This window comes from Heteronotia binoei, chromosome 7 (assembly GCF_032191835.1).
Source record: "Heteronotia binoei isolate CCM8104 ecotype False Entrance Well chromosome 7, APGP_CSIRO_Hbin_v1, whole genome shotgun sequence".
NCBI classification, from domain to species: Eukaryota; Metazoa; Chordata; class Lepidosauria; order Squamata; family Gekkonidae; genus Heteronotia; species Heteronotia binoei.
Genome location: NC_083229.1, coordinates 35,950,109 through 35,967,052, shown reverse-complemented (window position 1 = coordinate 35,967,052; position 16,944 = coordinate 35,950,109). Strand labels below are relative to the sequence as shown.

Sequence of the window (16,944 nt, the reverse complement as noted above, 5' to 3'; positions counted from 1 at the left end):
TCTTTCAACACCCCTTCCAAAATTAGTGGTTCTGGAGTGGGCAAAGACTGAGGCAAAAAATGAATTCAGCTTCTCAGCCATCCTCCTCCAGTAATCCTTTTACCCCTTGGTCATCCAAGGGCCCCACTGCCTTTTTTTGGGTTTTGGGTTTTTGGGTTTTGAGTGTATTTACCTTTCCTTTCAGTTTCCTCTTCACATGCCTCCTCATCTCAGAGAATGTACCCCTTTTAAAAAACGTGGTTGTGCTGGACTTTTGGGGCAACTCCCTATTTATACAAATGGTGAAATCAATAACGTTATGGTCACTGCTCCCAAGCAGTGCGATCACTTTTACATCTCTCACCAAGTCTTGGGCATTACTTAGGACCAAATCCAGGACCACCCCACCCCTGGTAGTTCTGTGACCATCTGCTCCATAGCACAGTCATTGAGAGCGTCTAGAATCTCAATCTCTTTCTCTCGACCTGAACACATATTGACCCAATCAATCTGCGGGTAGTTAAAATCACCTATTATGACACAGTTTTTACGTTTAGCCGCTACCTTTAATCCTTCCATCATATTATAATCATCCGTTATCTTTTGATTTGGTGGGCAATAACAAACTCCCATAGTTAAATTTCATTTTGGGCCCTCTATTTCGACCCAAAGCATTTCTAGAAGGGAATCTAATTCTTTGACCTCAGTCTTACTGGACTGTATATCCTCTCTGACATACAGAGCCACCCCACCTCCCACCCTTCCCTCCATTTCCTTCCGATATAACATATCCAGGAATCACTGTGTCCCACTGATTCTCCTCATTCCACCAAGTTTCTGAAATTCCCACAATGTCTATGTTTTCCAACACTAAACATTCCAACTCACCAATTTTACTTCGAACACTTCTAGCATTTGTATACAAACATCTATAATTTCCCAGGCAAGTTAGGCCTGCCACCTTCCTCCTGCTGCCTGAAGACTTTGGCAGACACTCCATGAGTGATTGGTTTGTCACCATCTCAGTGGACAACTCTGATCCATTACCCGGTAGAAAAGTAACACATAACCCTTCATCTCTTTGAGATGAATTCTCCTGAACCAGAGACATTTAATCTCCTGTTGGCTTTCCCCCGAGATTTAGTTTAATAATAATAATAATAAATTTTTATTTATACCCTCCCCTCCCCGCCGAAGCAGGCTCAGGGCGGCTCCAAGACACAGTACTTCGTACTATGATACAACAATAAAATTCAAAGCAATAACAAATAAAATACAATTACATATAAAACAACATTTAAGTTAAATAATTTAAAACCACAATATAACTTAATATGGTGCTACAGTCTTGATGTACATGTAAACATAGCTTCTATGTTGATGCAATGGTTCCACCTTAAAAAGCCAGCTGGAAGAGGACAGTTTTGCAAGCCCTATGGAACTGATTAATGTCCCGTAGGGCTTGCAAACCATCCTCTTCCAGCTGGCTTTTTAAGGTGGAACCATTGCATCAACATAAAAGCTATGTTTACATGTACATCAGGACTGTAGCACCATATTAAACACTGCTCTGCCACTTTTGATTTTAAGCGCCAGCAGCCTGGTTCCATCCGGGGACAAGTGGACACCGTCTCTTTTGTACAGCTCCCGCTTGTTTCAGAAAGCATTCCAGTGCCTAACAAACTTAAACCCTTCCTCCTTACACCATCGTCTCATCCACACATTGGACTTCTAATTTGTGCCTGTCTCTCCTGCCCTGCACGTGGAACAGGTAGCACTTCTGAGAAGGCTGCCTTGGAGGTCCTGGCCTTAAGTCTCCCGCCTAGCAGCCTAAATTTTTCCTCCAGGACCTAACGACTGCATTTCCCCACATCGTTGGTTCCAACATGCACCACGACCACTGGCTCCTCCCCAGCACTGTCTATCAGCCTATCTACTACACGCGTAGTGTCCACTACCTTCGCACCAGGCAGACAAGTCACCATATGGTCAGTACATGGTTTTGCCACACAGCTGTCTACTTGCCTAAGGATCGAATCACCAACTACCAAGACCCCCCCCCTCCCTGCCCAGGGATGGTTCCTTGGCGCGAAAGGATACCCACTCACCAACTGAAGAAGAGGTCCCTTCTGAAAGCACATTCCCCTTACCCTCAGCACGATGCCCTGTTCCCTCTCAACCTTCATGCTCCCTGGCAACCACGGGGCTGCCACGTTCAGAGCGGGGCTCATCTAAGACGTCCCCGAGAGTCTTCTCTGAGTGCCTAACTGACTGTCTCTGCTTCTCCAGGTTAGTCACCTCGGCCTCAAAGGTACGAACTCGTTCCCTGAGTACCAGGAGCTCCTTGCATCGAGCACACACCCAAGACTTCTGTCCTGTGGGCAGACAGTCATACATGTGACACTCAGTGCAAAACACTGGAAAGCCTCCACCCCCTTGCTGGCATTCTACCTTCATGATAGCTTTTTTAAAAGATACAGTCCCCTTTTAAATCCTGTTTGTTTATGTGGCTCTTCTTCTGGAGGGTCAGCTTACCTTATTGGGAGCAGAAGGAACCTGGGTTCCTGATCCTTACAGAGCCCCCAGGCTAAGAGCCACTTGCCAAGAGCCCTTTGGCTCTTGCCAAAGGCTCGCGCCTCTGGCAAGGCGCAGCTTAAAATGCAAAGAGGATGGGGAACACAGCCACTTCTAATCAATCAGCAACAATCACCTTCAGTCACCTTCACCTTCAGCCCTCTCAACCAAACACCAAATTGGAGACACCAAATTTGAAGTGTTGCTGCTGGTGCCTCTCCCAAAAGAACCACCGAGCTTAAAAAAGAGGGTGCCTTTGTCCTCCATTGTTTCCAATGGGAGGAAAATAGCAGGGCAATACAAGCCCAGAGAATCTCTGCAGTTGAAAGTGAAGTGTGTGTGTGTGTGTGGGGGGTGCATTTTTGCAAGGCTAGCAGCAGAACCATTGCAATTTGCCCTAACCTTCTACTGCAAAGACTCTGGGAGAATCTGTGGGGATTACTGTATGCCTGCCTTACTTTTTTCCCCATTGGAAACAATGGAGGTTGGGGGGCACCCTCTTTGGATGCCCATGGAATTAGTTCTCATTGTCCAATCTTTTTGAAACTTAGTGGTTCTTTTGAGGAGAGACTGTAGCTGTACTGCAAATTTGGTGCCTCTTCCTCAAACCCCCTCCCTCCCAGCCCACTGACTATAAACTAGTAAGTTTACCATGGATGGTAATGCCCCCATAGGTATAATGCAGCCAAAAAAAATTGAATTCCCTAATTTTACCCAAATTCCAATACAATACCAATATTGGAATTTGAGTTTTCAAAGCAATATTTTATTTTTAAGGGTTCAAAGACCCCAAATTAAAAAAATACTGATTTTTTTCTTGCACAACCCTAATTTTATATACATTTAAAATGGATTTCAGTTGAATGTACAGCAACAATTCTACATAAGAACATAAGAGAAGCCATGTTGGATCAGGCCAATGGCCCATCCAGTCCAACACTCTGTGTCTCACAGTGGCCCCCCAAACAATTATACACACACACACATATATACACACTGTGGCTAATAGCCACTGATGGACCTCTGCTCCATATTTTTATCTAACCCCCTCTTGATGCTGTCTATGCTTGTAGCCGCCACCACCTCTTGTGGCAGTGAATTCCACATGTTAATCACCCTTTAGAATCCTTAAGTTATGTTCCAAAACAGGGGAGTCAGTTGATCTTGCTCCAAGCTTGAACAGCTTAACCTAAGAACATAAGAAAAGGCCTGCTGGATCAAAGTTTAGTCTAGTATAGTCTAGCATCCTGTTTCACATAGTGACTAACTAATTGCTCTGGAGGGCCACCAAACAGGGAATAGCAGCCAAGGCCTTTCCCTGATGTTCTCTCCGAGCGCTGGAGTTTAAAGGTTCACTGCCTCTGAATGTGGAGTTTCCTTTTAGTTGCTGTGACTTGTAGCCATTAATGAACTTTTCCTTTGCAAATCCCCTTTTAAAGCTAATGTATATGCACAGTCCTCAGGTCATTCTTCTTACACTAGATCTTAACAGGTGCATATTCCTTAAAGAGCTTTGTGGAAAAGAAAAAATGATTGATTTTTAGTGGTCAGTAGAAATAACACATTCCCCTCGCCCACCTTCAAGATCTTTTTAAAATAAACTATTTTAATAGCTGTAACAACCTTTTCCACTCACAAAGAGTGTCGACTCTCCACAACCTCTCTCTTACATGTTCAGTTGCACATCACTACCTGTCTTGCCTTTATTCAAATATATAGACAGCCATGACCATTTTATATCCCAAGTCCTCTCTGTTATTGAAGGAGATAGCAACAGACAGAATAGCCCAGGTCCTTTTAATAATTGTCCCTCACTCAGACACTGCAAAGAGGTATTGAGGTTGGGGACTCAAACTCTATTTCATTCATATGTTGTCACCATTTATCCATATCCTAAAATATATAGCGATTGAGATCTTTGATTGTGTGTGCATGTGTGTTTCTTTTCCTGAGACTACCAGCCCACATGGTTAAAAAAGAAGTTAACTTTTATTTATGGTTTAAACAAAGTTACAGAGTTTCTTTTCAACTGAGCCTTTGAACTGTTTCCTTATTCCAGCATTTGAGTTCCTTAGTGAAAAACTAATGCTTTCAGTCAGCTTTCAGCTGTCCTTCTCCACAGCTTCACTCATCCAGACTCACTCTCAACTCCCTAACTGCTATCTTCAACTGTCTTAACTGCTGTTTTCAACTATCCCTCTCACTAACAATCCATCAGCTCCCTTGGTCACTCATAGGGAGAGGTGTAACCTAACCTGTCCATCATAATAGCATATAGAGCAGAGGGTTCATGAGTGTTGTGACACTAGAGGAAAAACAGACAAACTGCAGATCCTTTTTATCATGCCATAGTCTTCCGCCATCACATATTGTGACCATAGCATATGCATGAAAGTCGGTGTGGGGAGGATATGTTTATGCAAATATATATGGGAGTGTATGCCCTTGTATGCATGGCTGGAAGATAAGTGTATGCTCCATAGTATGCAAGTAGTGTGTGTAGGTGTACAAGTGCCCCCTGTGTCTCATGCAAGTACTTGAGGGGTCCCCACTGGGGTACTTTATTTCATACGTCTAATATAGTGTCAGTGGTGCTATGTTTATTCCGTATCTGTGTTAGTGAAGATTCTTTATGTATTTAAGTTATATACTATTATGAATCAGATAAAAGAAACTAAATCTATTCTATAATTAATTATGAAAGCATCAAGGTGTAAGTGTTCTGAAATTATAAGTTCTTCTCTGTAAAGTTCATAGGAATCGCCTTTTCTTTTAAGCATGTTATTGTAGATTATTTCCTTTAATTATTGCTGACATTTCTCTTTCAATTTATTTATTTATTTTATTTTATTTATTTGATTTATATCCCGCCCTCCCCACCAAGGCTCAGGGCGGCTCACAACATAAAATTCTAACAATAAGATTAATAAATATTAAAATACATTAAATAATTTACAACAGCTAAAACAATAAAACAAAATGACCTAACAGTGTGGTGCTATTCTATAACCTTCCTTTGCAGTTTTTAGACACCAGTCAGTTATATGCCAACTGGAAGAGGACTGTCTTACAGGCCTTGCGGAACTGCCCAAGGTTCCACAAGGCCCTCACCTCTTCCGGTAGCTGGTTCCACCAGCAGGGGGCTGGAATCGAAAAGGCCCTATCCCTCGTTGACTTCAGACGGGCCTCCTTTGGCCCGGGGATTGCTAGCAGATTTTGCGAAACAGATCTAAGCACTCTCTGGGGAACATGTGGGGAGAGACGGTCCCTAAGGTAGGCAGGTCCCAAGCCATATAGGGCTTTAAAGGTGATAACCAGCACCTTGTACTAAACCTGGTATGTTATTGGTAGCCAGTGCAGTCCCCGGAGCCCCGGCTGAATGTGCTCCCACCTGGGGAGCCCTAATAACAGCCGGGCGGCGGCATTCTGCACTAGCTGCAACTTCTGGGTTCGGCACAGGGGCAGCCCCATGTAGAGGGCATTACAGTAGTCCAACCTTGAGGTGACTGTTGCATGGATCACTGTTGCCAGATCACCGTTCTCCAGGAAAAGGGCCAGCTGCCTCGCCCGCCTAAGATGAAAGAATGCGGACTTAGCAGTGGCTGCTATTTGGGTCTCCATTGTCAGGGCAGGCTCCAATAGTATGCCCAAGCTCTTGACCCTGTGTGCCACTGTTAGTGGCACACCGTCAAAGGCTGGTAGGGGAATTTCCCTTCCCGGGCCACGTCGACCCAAGCAAAGGACCTCTGTCTTCGCTGGATTTAGTTTCAATCTACTCAGCCTAAGCCATCTAGCCACGGCTTATAACGCCAGGTCCAGATTTTCTGGGGCACAGTCAGACCGGCCGTCCATGAGTAGATAGAGCTGGGTGTCATCAGCATACTGGTGACAATCCAACCCATACCTCCGGGCAATCTGGGCAAGTGGGCTCATGTAGATGTTGAACAACATTGGGGAAAGCACTGCCTCCTGAGGCACCCCGCAATCAAGCATGTGTCTCCGGGACAGTTCACCCACAATCGCCACCCTTTGTCCCCAACCATCGAGGAAAGAGGAAAGCCATTGTAAGGCTAGCCCCTGAATACCCGTGTTGGTGAGACGGCAAGTCAGCAACCGATGGTCAACCATATGGAATGCTGCCGATAGGTCTAACAACATCAGCACCGCCGAGCCGCCTCGGTCCAGATGCTGATGAAGGTCATCCACCAGAGCAACCAGCGCTGTCTCCGTCCCATGGCCCGGGCGAAAGCTGGACTGATGGAGGTCGAGAACGGAAGTATCCTCCAGAAAATTCTGTAACTGCAACGCCACTGCCCTCTCAATAATTTTACCCCAAAAGGGTAAATTCGAGACTGGCCGATAGTGTGCCAATTCGGCTGGATCTAGTGTTGATTTTTTCAGGAGAGGGAGGACCACCACCTCTTTAAGAGGTGCTGGAAAATGCGCTTCCATCAGGGATCTATTCACGATATCCCATACAGGATATCTGAACTCCCTCTGGCAAGCTTTAATAAGCCAGGAGGGGCAAGGGTCCAGATCACAAGTTGTAGGGCATGCAGTCAAGAGGATCCTGTCAACTTCCTCCAGGCTGAGAACATTGAAATAATCCAGAACACGATCAGAAGACAGGCACGGGGCCTTGGGTTCGCATACTGTCTCCAATATGGCGGGGAGGTCGTGGCGGAGCAACACGATCTTATCTGCAAAGAGATTCGCAAAGCCTCACAGCCGATCTCCAATTCCTTAGAATTTGGTCTGCCTTGAAGCAGCGTTATAAGAATCCGAATTGTATTGAACAATTGTGCCGGCTGCGAAATTGCAGATGCAATCTTAGCTGCAAAGTATGTTTTCTTTGCGGCTTTGACTGTTATCTCATAGGACCTCATACACTATAAGATGTTCTAGTCGCTTCGTCTTGAGCACTCTGCCATTGCTTCTCTAGTCATCTGAGTCCTCGCTTTAATTGCCGCAATTCCTGGTGCCGGCTTTGGACGAGGATGCAGAGGATACCTAGGTGCGATCTCGTTGATGGCTCTGGAGAGTCTGTCATTCCAAGACTCCACCAGGTCATCCAAGGAATCGCCAGGAGGCCAGGAATTCCGTAGAGCCATCTGGGACTATTCCGGATCCATCTGGCTCCGCAGGCGAGCTAAAATACGCTTGCCGCCTAAACGGGCTTGGGGTGGGACATCCACACGAGCCTTAAGGGCATAGTGGTCTGACCATGGCACTGCTTCAGCAGTAATATCGTCCACTAAAACTCCCACTGCAAAGACCAAGTCTAACATGTGCCCCACCTGGTGAGTGGCGTTGTAACAATTTGGGAGAGTCCTAGAGTCATCGTGGATGACACTAGGTCCATCGCCTGACTGGAGGTCGCGTCATCGGCATGGACATTGAAGTCACCCAGGATGAAAAGCCTTGGGTACTCCAATGCCCAGCCTGTTGCGGGGTCCATCAGGTATGGTAAGGCTCCAGCTGTTGCCTTAGGCGGTCGATACACCAGCCAGATCATCAACCCCTCCCCAACATCCCATGCCAGACCAGCACATTAAATGCCCTTGATCTCCAGGGTTGGGAGAGCCCCAAAGGAGTAAGCGTCTCGTCTGAATAGAGCCACGCCTCCCCCTCACCCACTATTCCGTGACTGGTGAAAGACTGAGTATCCTGGGGGGGCATCTGGGAGAGAGCTACTGTCTCCCCATCGTGCACCCAGGTCTCGGTCACACATGCCAGGTCCATATCCTGCTCTAGCAGGAACTCCCGAAGGGTAGAGGTCTTCTTGTTTATGGACCTGGCATTGCATAACACCAGTGACGGAGGTGAGTAATTTAACCTGGCCACACTACCTGCTACCGTCGGGATGAGATGCAGGCTGGAAGGGGGTCGAGCACTGTCATGTCTCGGCCTCCTTCCCTTATGATTCTGCCTGTTCCCACCGTCATACCTTCCCCTCCCCAGGAGTACTGGAATTCTCAGGCCATCTCCTGCCGGTGTCTACCACAGCTTCAGACCGATGAAATAAGCTGAACCTACTCCCTATTTAAAAAATAACATCAACTGATTGTATTGAATTAGTTTTCTTCTGACACAAAATGAGTTTTCCTGAACCCTTATGTCCTCCAAGTGCTGATAAATAGGTTTGCTAGGCAAACATAAATCTTGTTCATAAGGAAAAAGAATCTGCAAGTGATATGGGTAATTAAACAATTCAAGCATTAAGTTTAGGGAAGGTTGTGATGTTCCAACTGAACAAATCTATGGAGAAAACTTGTCTGATTTAACCCAGTTCAGTTTTCCCAAGAAAACAAACTTTTTATGTTAAAATAAAGTCATTAATGCTAAAGTACAAAGCTTACATATTCTGGAAGAGTACTGATAACAGTAAAAGCACTATTCTGAAGTAAATTTCTAGATACTGCCAGTGTTCTTTTATCTAAGCTAGTGAAATAACATAAGTTCATATTTCGGCATGTACTTTGGAGTTATTGTATCTAATTTGTATTCTCTTCCATAGTTACTGAATGATATCGCTGTATTAGCAAATTAATTTTAAAAAAACTTTACTATCTAGTTTTCTATTCTTCTGTACCTAAACATAGTCCCTGTCATATGACAAGCCAATTTTAAGACTGAGGAGAGTTTCAAAAATTGTTCTGGATAGGACTTCCGGGGAGGAAAATGGCGAGCTGAGTTGTCTCTCACATCAGGAGCAAGCTGAAGGTCTTGTTCGGGGTAGTGGAGGGCAAATCAAAGCCCACTGCCTACCTTTCTCAGTGAGAGAAAGGTCCAAGACTTGCACTAAAAACTTTGGAAGAGATGTACCTTGGCTGAAAAGGAGCCCTGTAGAGGGTTCCTTTGAGGGGTCTCAGAAGTTTGCATAGTTATCGTCTGCAAGATCTTTCAGAGCCATTGATTTGGCATAAGCTCGTCAGGATCCTAACCTTCTGGGACATTTCTAAACAACTAAAGCTTTGGAAAACCAGTGGAACTTGGATAAGTGGAGAAAAAAAGGTACAGAAGCTCTTTTTTCACTCCGGAGCTATTTACAGACTAAAGGGACATATTAAAGGTGGGAAGAAGGGGAAAATATAAAGCTTGCAATTAGAAGAAGGAAATGGAGAAGTTTGGACTGTTTTAATACAAAAGACAGTGTTAAAAACTGCTAAAAATTGAAAAGAGATCATAGTTTTGTCTACTTGCGGTTTGCGGTTTGTGAAAAGTAAACAGCCACGTTGCATTGGAATATACTGGAACAGTTCTACAACACTTCTGAGCAAGACAGGAAGTGCGTCAAGTATCGTGAGATTTCCATGAGAGTTGAAGGTGACAGAGACAGGAAGCAGTAAAGAAAAAAGCCTACTCTACATCATAGAGAAACATCGGCAGCCATTGCTGGGAGGTCCAATTTAAAACATTGTTTTAAAAAGATTTGGGACTTTAAAAATTGACACAATCGACGGGAAAAAGGGTAAGAGGACAAGAACTATTGACTACATTATTGGTGGGCTCCTGGGGTGACTTTAAAAGGGAAAAAAAATTTTAAAGGGGAAAAAATCGCGGCCGCCATTTTGGAATTTTTGAAGACTTTTTTGATATATATCTTGGCTTTGGAGGCTCAGAAACCAGCGAAATTAGGCTTGCTGGAAAGGGCAAGCTCTGCTTTATTGAATCTGACTGTCAGATTTCAAATTGGTGAAGTCAAAAATTTCGTCATTTTTTTAAAGGGGAAAAATTCTTTAAAAATCTATATCTGGGCCTGGGAAGCTCAGAAGAAAACAGAACAAAGTTTAAATAAGAGAGAAAATTCAGACCTTTTGAACTTGGTAGCCAAATTTGTAATTTGCGAGACGGAAATTTTTGGTATTTCTATTTTATCTCCCTGCTCCTTGCCTAAATGTCAGAGCCCAGGCAGCCCCGAACAAGAGCCCTCTCATTAGAAAAAATGCAGGACCAAATGGAGGCTATGGAAGCCAGGATTATGAAAGGAGTTAAGAAAATGATGGAAGAAATGAAGGAAGAACTTGTCACAGTAATTAAAAAAGAAGTGGATGAGCTCAAAGACCAAATTGGGAAAATAGACAAGAAAGTACAGGAGGTGGAGGAGAAAGTTAAAATACATGATACCACCTTGCTGAAAGTCCAAGAAAAAGTGACGATCCACGACTGCAAATTAATGGAAAATCAGATACGCTTGAGAGGAGTACCTGAGGAAGAGAATGATGATCTGAAAGGATATATGATAAACATAATTGCAGAATTCTTAGATGAAGACCCTGACAAGACTAAAAGCATGTATGATCACATGTATAGAGTCAATTCGGTATATGCAAAAAAAAAACACAACTTACCAAGAGATGTCGTTGTAAGATTCATGACAAAGGAAATGGTGGGAAGGATTATGAAGAAAAACTTTGAACAGTCATTGACAGTAAGAGGTAGCAGAGTGAGAATTATGAAGGAGCTACCTAAAGAAGTGATAAATGACAGGCGAACATATAAAAAGTTGACAGAAAAATTGAAAGACAATGGCACAAGGTACAGATGGATAATCCCCGAGGGTTTGAGCTTTGAACTTCAGGGGAAGAGAGTTACAATTACAAATGCCAGAGAGTTGAGATTTTTTGAAGAAAATAAAGAATTTACACCATGATGGATTACAAATTATTGTCTTGGAATGTTAATGGACTAAATTCACCACAAAAAAGAAGGGCAACTTTTCATTGGATCAAGAAGCAAAATTGTAATATAATTTGTTTGCAAGAAGTCCACATCAAACAAAAGGATTATAAATTTTTATGGAACAAACAACTGGGAAGGGAATGTTTTTCATTAGCTGAACAGAAAAAAAGGGGAGTAGTTTTTTATATTAAACAGGACTTGGAGCCAAAATTGGTGTTTAAAGATAAAGATGGAAGATTTGTAGCAGTGGAAATAACATCAAATGGGAAAAAAACGCTGTTATTGGGACTATATGCACCTAATGGTGCAAATGATGCTTTTTTTAAAGACATCATACAACAACTAGATGAGTTGACTTACGATCAAATACTCTTAATGGGAGATTTTAATGGAACAGTTGAGAACTCATTGGATAGATCCGGAGGGGAAAAAAATAGTGGGAAAGAAGGGAAATTGCCAAAGTCTTTTTTTGAATTAGTTAAACAGGAAAATTTGGAAGACATATGGAGAAAGCTTAATCCTGAAGTGCGGGACTATACTTTTTTTCCTGCAAGACATAAGACCTTTTCTAGAATTGACATGCTGTGGGGAACCAGAGACTTAGGCCTTGCAACAAGGAAGATAGATATTTTGCCTAAAATTGGTGCTGACCATAACCCAATAATGTGGATTACAAAATTGTCCAAAAGATTGAGAAGATGGAGACTGAATGAAGATTTGCTACAGAACAAAGAAACAGTGACTTTCCTAGGAAAAGAAACTAAGGAATTTTTCCAAGTGAATGATAAAGAAGATATTGACTTCCAGACTGTCTGGGATACTTATAAAGCAGTAATGAGAGGGTTGTTGATTACTCTGAACAACAAAGATAAAAGGGAAAAAGAAAAACAACTATTGGATATTCAAAATGAAATAAAGAAAAAAGAAGGAGAGCTGAGGAAAAGACCAGGGAAAAAGAAGATTCTAAGGGAAATTTCAATATTGCAAACTCAATTAAGACATTTACTAAACAAAGAAGTGGAATGGAATTTGAAAAGGCTTCAGCAGAAATCGTTTGAAGGAGCAAATAAGACGGGGAAATACTTGGCGTGGCAGCTGAAAAAAAAGAGGGAAAACAAAATAATTAGTAGAATTGTGATAGATGGAAGAGATGTAGTTACTCAAGAGGGAATAAAAAGAGAATTTTTTAAGTATTATGCCAAGCTGTTTAAAGGTGCTGAAGTAAAGAGAAAAAAGATAGATGAATATCTACAGAAAATAAAAATTGAGCCTTTAACTGAAAATATGAGAAAAATTTTGAATGACCCAATTGAAAAAATAGAAATTGAAGCAGCAATCAATGTGATGAAAAATGATAAAGCTCCCGGGCCAGACGGTTATACAGCTAAATATTTTAAAATTTTTAAAGATGAATTAATACCAAAATTACAGAAGCTGATGAATGTAATAAGAGCCAAAGGGAAGGTACCAAATACATGGAAGGAAGCTGTTATTTCTTTGATACCTAAAGAAGAAAGAGACGTCACAAATGTAAAAAATTTTAGACCAATCTCACTTTTGAACAATGATTATAAAATATTTACAAGAATTCTGGCGGAACGACTTAAGCAATATCTGATAAATTTTATAAAGGAGGACCAAGCTGGTTTTCTTCCCAAAAGACAAATAAGAGACAATATTAGAACTGTTGTAAATATTGTAGAATATTATGAAAGACATCCAGAAAAGGAAGTAGCACTATTCTTTGCGGATGCAGAAAAAGCATTTGATAATTTAAATTGGGACTTCATGTTTGCAGTGATGGAAAAAATGGAGCTTGGAGAAAGTTTTATAAGAATGATAAAGGCAATATATTTTGAACAAAGGGCAAGGTTGTGCATCAGTGCAGATCTTACAGACGAAATGAAAATTAGTAAAGGTACTAGACAAGGCTGCCCGCTTTCGCCATTGTTGTTTATAATGACTCTTGAAATTTTACTGATGCAGATCCAAGATGAAAAAGATTTAGAAGGACTACAAATAAAAGGGTATACCTATAAATACAGAGCATTTGCGGATGATATAATGTTTATAAATTAAAATCCCTTACAAGCTACACCGTTGTTGCTAACGAGAATACAAGAGTTTGGGGAGTTGGCGGGACTTTACATAAACAAAGAAAAATCAAAAATTTTATGTAAGAATATGCAGAAAAATAGACAACAAGAACTACAAAGACTAACGGGTTGTGAAGTTACCTCTAAGGTAAAATACCTAGGGGTAGAGATAACAATGAAAAATATTGATCTGTTTAGGAACAATTATGAAAAGCTATGGCGTAAAATAGAAGAAGATATGCTAAAGTGGAACAAGCTCAATTTGTCATTGTTGGGCAGAATAGCTGCAGTAAAAATGAATATCTTACCAAGGATTATGTATTTGTTTCAAACCATCCCCATTGTGAAAGATGCTAAGCAATTTGATAAATGGAGAAGAAAAATTTCGGAATTTGTGTGGGCCGGGAGGAAACCTAGAATCAAAATGAAAGTCCTGATAGATGCAAAAGAGAGAGGTGGATTCCAATTACCAGATTTGAAACTGTATCATGAAGCAATTTGTTTAGTATGGTTGAAAGAATGGATAACGCTATTAAATAAAAAACTTCTAGTGTTAGAAGGCCATGGAAAAAAATTCGGCTGGCATGCATACTTGTATTATGGAAAAAAGAAGATGGACGGTCTTTTCTCTCACCATTATATAAGGAGCAGCTTACTAAATGTGTGGATAAAGTACAAGAAATATGGCGATGAGAGAAGACCTTTGTGGATAGTGCCGGCTGAAGTGATAAAGTTAACGGCCAAAACAGTTAAGGAAAAACAACTATCATACAACCAACTACTAAAAATACAAAGTGGGAAAATAGAACTGAAAACTGCAGAAGAATTGAATTATAAATATGATTGGTTTCAAATGCAACAAATAAAAAGTTTGATGGAGAATGATATCAAAGCTGAAGGAATAAGGAAAGAGCAAACAGAAATGGAAAGAGTTCTGCTTGGAGATAATGAGAAATTAATTTCAAAAGTGTACAAATTACTTTTACAATGGTCTACAGAAGATGAAGTAGTGAAATCTCAAATGATAAAATGGGCAATTAATGTAAATAAAGAAATAAAGATGGAATCTTGGGAATATCTGTGGAAAAACTCTATGAAACTCGCAACATGTCATAGTATTAAAGAGAACTGTTTTAAGATGATGTATAGATGGTATATGACTCCAAAAAAATTAGCAAAGATGAACAATAAGATGCCAGATAGGTGCTGGAAATGTAAAAAGCATGAAGGTTCTTTCTACCATATGTGGTGGACTTGTGAAAGAGCGAAAATGTTTTGGCAGATGATTCAACAAGAGATATCTAAGATCCTGGGATATGAATTCAACAAAGAAGCAGAGACTTTTCTGCTGGGATTACAAATGGAAAAATTTCCAAAAGAAGATAGAACTTTAATATGGTGCTTGCTCTCAGCTGCTAGGACATTGTATGCGCAGTTGTGGAAGCAAGAAAAAATACCAGAAAAATGGGATTGGACTATAAAAGTTATGTCATGGAGTGAAATGGACAAATTAACAAGAAAACTAAGAGACTGCGATTTAGAACTTTTTAATCGGGAGTGGAAGAAATTCAGAAGATATGTAGAGAAAGAGTGGAAAATAAAAGGACATTGGACAATTTTTGATGATTAAGATTTTTAAGATAAGAATATAACTTTTGAAGGGGGGATTTTTTTCTTTATTAATTTTTGTTTTTTCTTGATAGTTAAGGGTACCTTTAATATCTGTTTTTTCAAAAAAAAAATAACACTGGCGGGGGTCAAGTAATGGGGGGAGGGGTGGGAGGAAAGTAAGATATGGGGTAGAATGATGTTTTTTTTTCCCTATCTTAAGCTTTTTATAAGTTGTAGATATAGTTCTACTACCATATGTTACTAATAAAAAATTGTTTATACAAAAATTGTTCTGGATAGGGGCAGGAGTCAGTTGTTCCCACAAAACAGTCAAAATATTAGTGCATATGGACATGAGTAAAGTAGTTGTTTAGAAATTAACATGATAGAATCATACTTACAGCTGATAGTACGTTCTATACACAGTAGTACAGTGCATGGCCTCTTTACCAGAGACTGTTTCTGAAACATTTTGTGGTGGTACAGCCCTAATTACTTGTGTAAAAAAGCACTTCTGATTCAAACAACATATAGTTGTGCTCTGGCTACCTACTGGGCTTTTTGATCTTATTTTATAAATCATAGAGTCACAATACTTAGTGTGTCTTTAATCTGCACTTATTAATTACAGTGATAAGAACAAAAGAAGAACAAAAACAGTAAAGAAAACTTTGGAACCCAAATGGAACCAAACATTCATTTATTCTCCAGTTCATCGGAGAGAATTTCGAGAACGAATGTTGGAAATTACTCTTTGGGACCAAGCACGTGTTCGTGAAGAAGAAAGTGAATTTTTAGGGGAGGTATCTAATGTTCTTTTATTGTTACAATAAATTAATAGCTTTTCCTTCCAAATGAGTCTTGTGAAGTGGGTGAATCATGGAGAAAGTTTAAAATTTTAAGATTTGTTTCACATACCTTTTTTTCTCACTTAGCTGTTTTTGACAGTCACAGTGTTTTCACACATCTTTCTCAGAAGCGATCTCTAATGCTAAGTCCTATTCTTTGGGTGTGCATATCCTGTTACAGAACTGAAAAGAATGCTGATTTGCTAGTATGGAGGGATGTGGTAGATGAGAACTAAATTCAATTACCTTTTCATCCTGAACACCTAGTCATAGGTTCCCTAGATGAATTGGCACAATTAGGTTTATAATGAGTGCTATGAAGATGTGGACAGGTCACAGTTTCTATTTTAAATGCTTGCAATGCAATAGAGTTTTGCAGAGTAACATTTTATTATTTTTGTAGATTCTTATTGAATTAGAAACAGCACTGCTGGATGATGAGCCCCACTGGTACAAACTTCAAACACATGATGTCTCTTCATTGCCACTTCCCCACCCCTCACCATACTTGCCACGCAGACAGCTACACGGAGAGAGTCCCACACGAAGGCTACAAAGTAAGTTGTTGATTCCAAGTTACTGCTTTCTGTTTCTTTCTACTAGATTGGCAATGAATAAAATGTAAATCTGGCATTGTTAATAGAGTTTCCTTTTATGCACTCACTTTAATATGATTGGACTGAGAGGTTTGCAGGGTACTTTTTACTGAATGAAATAAATTGCTTTGATTTAGCTTTTGTAGTAGTTAGGAAAGCTATTAATGGTTTGGATCTAATGCAGGATAAGTAGAACTGTTATACGTGAATGCAACTTTCTCTCTTTCACTTGCCCTTGTATGTCAGTGCTTCAGTGGGGCTGAGGTATGGGCTGCATTGATGAGCAAAAATTTAGCTCCCCACATTCCAAGAGCAGAAAAAGAGATTATGATCCAATTACATTTGATCTGGTTTTTATTGTTTTCTCATAAGAGTAGGCTGGTGTGAATGATATTATTAATTATACTACAGCCAAAATTTTGTATAACAGTTTATAAGGCTGAATATTTGTGAATATTGTTTGCTTTAGAAATTTATTCATAAAAATACTAAGTAGACTAGAATGCTCTGGTATCCTAATATGCTGATCATTAATTAATAAATAGGATATCCATCTAC

At 40.6% G+C, this 16,944-nt stretch overlaps 1 protein-coding gene across 50 annotated transcripts in view; it reads left to right on the top strand.

The window, feature by feature from the left end:
* Window positions 1-16,944, top strand: part of RIMS2 (regulating synaptic membrane exocytosis 2) — a 679,145-nt gene that overhangs the window by 415,396 nt on the left and 246,805 nt on the right. For all 50 annotated transcript variants that reach the window (XM_060243358.1, XM_060243355.1, XM_060243365.1 and 47 more), the window contains 2 exons: window positions 15,574-15,745; window positions 16,194-16,347. In XM_060243358.1, coding sequence (XP_060099341.1) covers window positions 15,574-15,745; window positions 16,194-16,347 — 326 coding nt within the window. The remainder of the gene's footprint in view (window positions 1-15,573; window positions 15,746-16,193; window positions 16,348-16,944) is intronic.